This window comes from Ammospiza nelsoni, chromosome 3 (genome assembly GCF_027579445.1).
Source record: "Ammospiza nelsoni isolate bAmmNel1 chromosome 3, bAmmNel1.pri, whole genome shotgun sequence".
Lineage (NCBI taxonomy): Eukaryota > Metazoa > Chordata > Aves > Passeriformes > Passerellidae > Ammospiza > Ammospiza nelsoni.
Genome location: NC_080635.1, coordinates 60,243,016 through 60,250,132, shown reverse-complemented (window position 1 = coordinate 60,250,132; position 7,117 = coordinate 60,243,016). Strand labels below are relative to the sequence as shown.

Genomic DNA, 7,117 nt, shown 5'->3' with positions numbered 1-7,117 from the left:
CTGTTTCTCCACCAGCTCCAGCCACTCTTATAATCCTGTCCGCATACCTTTACATCCTTTTATCTTTCTCTGCCAGCCAGATTTTAAGGCCTATTCGGTAACTTCAGGTAAACTCAAAATTTTTAGTCTTTATATAAATTATCACCCTTGAGGCATTCCCAACACGAGGCTGTACAGCCAGAGCTGCACAGAGCCATTAGTGCCAGCGGTCAGAGCGCCCGGGGCTGCGTAAAGCAGAGCGCATTCAGAGCAAGACTGTCTATTCTCCGCTGCTATATTACTGTTCATTATCGCTCTGCCGCCCTAAGGTACAGCCGCTTATTTTGAGGGACGCCAAATCCCGCTGGCTGCAGCCCTCCGCGGGGGCGAGCGCTGGGGCAGCCATTCCTCGTTAAGATACCGAGCGAAAGCTGCGCTCCACCCGAGGCACTCCGGTTGCGGGCCCCGCCGCCCGCCGTCACCGCGTAGCGCACGCTGGGGCAGGGCCGTGCGGCCGCCCCATCGCCGCCGCGGAGCATGCTGGGAGCTGTAGTCCCACGGCCGCACGGCCCCGCTCCTCCGCTGCTTCCCGAGGGGCGCGGCGGCTCCGCCAGACACGCTCCGGCCCCGCAGCTTCCCGGTGGGCAGCGCTGCTCGCCCCGGCCGGGCATGCGGCCGCTGTTGCGGCGGCTTCTCCCCGCGCTGTGCTCGGCGGCGGCTCGAGCCCTGCTTGCCCGGCGGGCCGTGCCCATGGCGCTGCGGCCGGCGGAGGGAGCGGCGCGGGCCGGGGTCGATGCCCGGAGCGCGGCCCCGGAGCACGGTGAGAGGCGGCGGGGTGGGGGCGGAGGTAGGCGCTGGCGATGCCCCGCGCCCGCCTCCCCCGGGGCTGCGGGCGGGCGCTGGGGCGTGCGGGGCGCGCTGGGGCGTCGGGGAAAACTTTTCAACTTCATTATTAAGTTGTTAATGATGAAGCAGGGCTCTTGTTTGTAGGGCTCTGGCACTTCCCTGCCTGCCCCGCTCAGTCCCTGGGCTTGCCGACAGTGTATGCATCCAACCTGACTGAGCACTACATCTGCCTTTTTTCCCCCTAAGTTTACTACTACTCCTTTTCTTTTTAGTTCCTTAACTGTGTATGTGACCTGGCTGAATATTAACCCTACAATTTTTTTTTCCCCACAAGAAATTATTATTATTGTTATTGTTATTATTTCCTTAGCTATGGTAACTGTAGTGCCAGCACTGGAGGTTCAAAATGCGTTGACATTAAGACTGTCTATTTCTACAGCAGCTCGTAGTTAAACTGGCTCTAAAGGATTCATTTGTTATTAAAAATATGAATAGAAAGTAGTGGGTGGAAGCTCAGCAAGAGTCAAGGAGCCCCAGCCTTCTTGCCATCAGGCAGACAGGGGGGAATGGAAGAAGGTCCCAGCTCAGAGGAAGAATCTGCTCTTGGCATCCCTTGCCTCCCCAGGTGCCCTTACAGAATAGGTAGGAGGCCGTGGATCTTGAGAGTCAGGCAGACAACAGTGGAGAAGGTTTATCTGGAGAGTCTTCCTGACTAATGGAGTCAACCAGGTGGATCACAAATACATGTATTAAGAAAAAAATACATGTGGTGGGTGACTTGCTTCTGAGGTGAACTGAGGGCCCTGTATGCTGGTTGGACCCATTCCACAGGAAAGTCTGATGACTTCCTGTGGCCCTGGTAAAGGATATTACCAAGAGACTCCCTGAGCTAATTCCTGCCCACTGGTTACCACTCACTGCTGGCTGTCCAGGTTGATAGTGACAAGGTTGATGAGAAAAGTACCGGGGTAATCAAACAGGACTTCAACCACTTAGATGCCCACAAGTGTATGGATCTGGATTGGATCTATCCTAGGGTGGTGAGGAACTGGCAGAAGAGCTCATTACACTGCTGTCCATTATCCATCTATCATCAGTCATGGCTAACCAGGGAGGTCCCAGGCAACTGGAGGCTGGACAGTGTGATGCCCATCTACAAGAAATGCTGGAAGGAGGATCTAGGGAACTACAGGTCTGGCAGCCTGACCACAGTGCTCAGCAAGGTGACAGAGAAGATCATCTTAAGTGTGATCATACAGCACAGGCAGGACAACCAAGGGATCAGATTCAGCCAGCACAAGTTTAGCAAAGGCAGATACTTCCTGACCAACCTGATCTCCTTTTATGCCCAGGTGATGCACCTGGTGGGTGAGAATAAGGCTGTGAATGTTATCTACCTCAACTTCAGCAAAGTCTTCAACACCATCTCAGCACACTCCTGGCAAACCTCTCAGCCCATGGCTTGGACAGGTGCACACTTCTTTCCCCTAGAGAGAAGTGGTGAATGGTGCCGCATCCAGCTGGCAGCTGGTCACTAGTGGTGTACCCAGGGATCAGTGTTTGGTCCAGTCCTGTACAAGATCTTTATTGATAATCTGGATGAGGGAATTAAGTCTTTCAATAGCAAATTCACAGACAAGATCAAGTTGGGTTGAAGTGTTGATCTGCAAGAGGGTAGGAAGGCTCTGGACAGGCTGGATCAATGGGCTGATTTCAATGATATGAGGTTCAGCAAGACCAAGCCTGGGTCCTGCACTTTGGCCACAACGATCCCCTGTAGCACTACAGGCTGGGGACAGTGGCTGGAAAGTGGCCCAGTGGAAAAGGACTGGGGCTACTGGTGTGACAGTCAATGAAACATGAGCCAGCAGTTTGCCCGGGTGGCCAAGAAGGCAACTAGCATCCTGGCCTGGATCCGTGATAGTGTGGTCAGCAGGACCAGGGCAGTGATTGTCCCGATGTTTCTGGCACTGATGAGGCCGTGTCACTCAACTCCTGTGTCCAATGCAGGGCCCTTCAGTTCAGGAGGGACATTGAGTTGCTGGACCATGTCCAGAGAAGGGCAATGGAGCTTGTGAAGGGTCTGGAGCACAAGTCTGATGAAGAGCAGCTGAGGGAGCTGAGAATGTTTAGCCTGGAGTAAGAGGCTCAGGGGGATCTTACCTCTCTCTACAGCTACCTGGAAAGAGACAGTAGCCTCCACAGGTGGGGATTGGCCTCTTCTCCCGGCAACCAGCAACAGGACAAGAGGACACAGACTTAAGCTGCACATGGGAAGGTTTATGTTGGAGATTTGGAAGAAATTCTTCATGGAAAGAGTGATTAGGTATTGGAACAGGCTGTCCAGAGAGATGCTAGATTCATGTCTCTGGTTCTGTTTAGGGAAAGACCGGACATGGCATTGTTGACAATGTGGTGTTCAGTCATAAGTTGGACTCGATGTCAGAGGTCTTTTCCAACCTAATTGATTCTGTTATAAACCTATTAAACACATTAACATAAACATGGTGAACAGGGAATAGTGCTTAAAGATCAAGTCTCACTGTGATCTGTGATACTTATGTCAAATAATAGAAGATTTTTCTGTCTGAAACAATCTGAATATGTAGAGAAGGCAGCTGGCAATCAGAGCACAATCAAATGTGTTTTATTGCTCCTTATTTTTGTGGTCTCTCCTTTATGAGGTATGTGGATCATGATTTTTTTTTTCTGCTGGAGCAGACGACAAATGCTGTTGAAGATCAGCAATTACTTAAATACAAATAAAGGAATAATGGATACACCTACTCATATATGAAATTCAGGCAAATATAATTAAGCATGCAATTAAGAAAAAAGAGCTCATCCTAGAACAGCTTGATGGTGAAGGAGTTCCTATGGGAAGCTGGTGTTGTACTCTAGGTTTCCAATTATCAACATTATGTCAAGAAGTTTGGAAAATCTTGTTTTCAAGTTGTATTAGTGACTAGAATGCAACTCTTGAATTTTGTTGCTGATTTCTTTAATTAGTATTTTCAAAGAAGCGAGGGAGGTTTTTTTGGGGCACAATCTGTAGAATTTAGACACAGTTCAGTTTACTGAAGGTGCATTGTTAATTACTTTAGCTGTGCCTTTACTATTGTGAACAGGCTGCATTTTGCCAAATGGCACAAATACATTGCTTTTTGAACAGACAGAGCCAAGGAAACCTGTAATCTGCAATATACACCCCTCAGGTTTATGTGAGTCCTTGTTCTGTAGCTGATGCTACCTTAACAAACCCCTTTTGCTCTCAGCTGGTGATTCTGCACTGCTGAATTTTGAGGTTTTCTGCCTCAGTCTGATCTACTTGTTTGTCGGTTTCATGTACCTCTGTCTTGTCCTTCACTTTGAGATCTCTTCAGATCCAGGGTTGTTTTCTGTATGCTCATGGATACCAGAAACAATCTGTTTTGTGTGAGCTTTAATCTAAATGTTAAGTAATAATTTTATTACTGCTTTAGCATCTGTTTGTTATGCATAGTTCTTTAGTGTCTGTAGGGAACAAGTAACAAATCTAAATACTTTGTTTCCTTTGAATAGCCTGAGGGGATAAAGTTAGGTGTCAGACTACAACCACAGAGTGATTTATGCTTCCCTACTTTAGCCTGGAGTGAATTAGCATTTAATCAGGTCGTTCTTTTATTTATCTTCCCTAGCATAAAGTGATATGTGTAAGAAACATTCCACAGGGTGATAATCACCCACACTGGGTCTGTAATATCGATTTTATACGTGTGTAGCCTTGCATGCCTTAAGAACATAGTGTACACTTTTGCTGCTGAATTTTCCTCTTAGGCCAGATTTGGGCCATCCACACTGGGCCTGAGAGGAGCTTTGAAAGTGTGTTGTCTGTAGTAATGAGCTGTCCTGGGATAAACTGCAATCCTAACACACAGCTCCTTCCACTACAGTAATCCCATTGTGGAGTTGTCCCAAAAGAGTATTGCTGGGTGCCTGATTATATGCCCATTTTTTGTTGCTAGAGAAGATTTTGCTTCTTCTTCTTTATTTTTTTTTAAGGTATGACTTAATATGCCAGTATTAGAGTTTACTGATGCAGAAGCGTGAAGCAGACATAATGAAATTACTCCTGCTCAGTTAGTTAGTTACTCTTGGGAAAAAGATTTTTACAAAAACTTGTTAGTGGACACTATTCTGTCCTGTCTGACTTAAAATATTCTGTGATTGTGATATTATTCTGAGGTAGAGCTTCATGTATATCTTTGTACATTGCAGGATGTGTTTTCATTCACATTGACTTCCTTCCTTAGCTTAAATGCTAAAAGTCAGTTTTTAGAAGGAGAAATTCAGATCATTGCTGTCAAAACATGCTATGCTCAGTGGGAGATGCAGGAATAGAGTGATCATCTCATTCCTGAATGATAGAGTCAGCTGAGAACTCTCTTATATGTGGAATGATAGGATTCCCTTCCTGCTTTTTCATGCCTCATTTTTAGTGTGTTTACAGTGGAATTAATTTGCCAGTGTTTGTCTGCACTGAATTTCATATGCCATTACTGTTATCTAAAATGAACTTTATGTGATGTCTGAAAGGTATTATTTTTTATGCTCAGTTGTATTTTTTGCAGTAATTTAATTTAGTTGGAATCAAACAAGACCCTAGGTTATTAAAATATAGAAAGCAGAACTCTATTTTTTGCTATTTCACATAAAATGTTACAGTATTTTTACTGATCTGTTGACAAAGAAGAAGAACAGGATCTTTGCGGGGTTATGTGTCAATATTTATTTGCTGATAATTAATGGAATGTTTACTTGTTGTGCAGCTTATGTATAATGTCTCTTAGCTGTTTATATAAAAAATGAAGACTCAGTGTGTGATTTTAAATATATTACAGATGGGCTGGAAAATATACAGCAAAAGAAAATCTTTAAAGAGGATATGGAAAAAACACAACAGAGTGAAGAGCCATGTGCTGCTGATTCAGTAGATTCTCTAATGGCAGAAATGCCATTTGTGGACACAGATATTGAGGATGAACATGCTAGTAAGTACATTAAACAGAAGAAATGTGAAAGCATAGACACATCATGCACTCAGCTCTTTGTTCTACCTGTTGGCAAGGACACATGGGCCAGGCACATGGAACAGTCTCCCTGAAAACAGGTTACAGTCCTGAGCCTCTCTTATTACTATTCAGTCCTGCAGTACTTGAGCGTATTAAGAGTTCACCCTTTTGTTATCCTGTGGAGCAGTGAGTCACAGAATAAAGACATTTTGTATGTCAATTCACATTACTGTATGTGAGCTTCTCAGGTGATGGGTTTTGTGAGCTGTCCTTCAATGTGTATTCCCAGCATGATGGAAGTACACTTTTAGTTGGACAGTGGATGTCTGCAGCCTGGTCAGCTTGTGGGCGTGTATCAGGCCATGTGGTGGGAGAGGGTCTGTGAAGGCTCAAGGAGATGAGCTGAGAGAAACACAATTATGTGTGAAGAAATAACTGAGGACACACACATTTCTTTCTTTATATCAGAAAGTGTCTCTGGGAAACGAGGAGGTAGATGGCAAATCTGGCTGGGATGATATTCTCTCCTGGGCTGGGTTTGGTTCCTGTGCTATTGGTTCATTAGTCTTAGTCTACTACAACTTTTAGCTTTAATAATCCTATGTATTGCTGCATTTTGTATATCCAAATACAGAATGCATGGGATTTTTGAAGTTTAATATTGGCCCTTCTGCTCTACAGTCATGTCCATGATCAAGTATGGACAATTTGCAGGCCTGTTGTCCTGCTGCATACATTGGCTAAGGGAGGCTCAGTGGTTTTGAAGCCGTGTGTCTGTCTGTGTTAGCAGCTTATAAACCTGGCTTAGAGGTGTAGGCTGTTAGTTCAGGTGTGGTACTTCAGATGTACGGCTGCATTAATTCAGGTCAGAGTTGGATCCCAGTGAGACAGTTCAGAGCATGGGCAGAGCAGGTGAGTGGGAAGACATGCTCCAGTCAGTTGACTCAAGTCCAGCTCCTGTTGCTGTGATATTAAGAGTGTCTTTGTTTAAATGTCTGTGTGCTGAAAGTGACTTTGTTCTTTTTCTCTTCAGTGCATGCAACTTCTGAACTAAGTATTAAGAAGAAAAGAAAGCGGACTACTGGAAGGGAGATTGAAGAAGGCACTGAGAGAAAAAAGAAAAAGAACAAACAGTATCAGCCAAATTATTTCATTTCTCTTCCAATTACTAATCCAAAGGTGATATTCTTTATTATACTAATTTGGTATAACCAGAATTACTTCAACAGCTGCATGGGTTT

The 7,117-nt window shown here is 45.3% G+C and overlaps 1 protein-coding gene across 4 annotated transcripts in view; it reads left to right on the top strand.

The window, feature by feature from the left end:
• The first annotated feature begins 602 nt into the window (after positions 1-602).
• Positions 603-7,117, top strand: part of AKAP7 (A-kinase anchoring protein 7) — an 80,216-nt gene continuing 73,701 nt past the window's right edge. For all 4 annotated transcript variants that reach the window (XR_009418116.1, XM_059469015.1, XM_059469013.1 and 1 more), the window contains exons 1-3: positions 603-799; positions 5,706-5,855; positions 6,910-7,055. Coding sequence is in view for 3 of the 4 variants with exons in the window: in XM_059469015.1 (XP_059324998.1) it covers positions 649-799; positions 5,706-5,855; positions 6,910-7,055 (447 nt within the window). In the remaining variant the exon portion in view is untranslated. The remainder of the gene's footprint in view (positions 800-5,705; positions 5,856-6,909; positions 7,056-7,117) is intronic.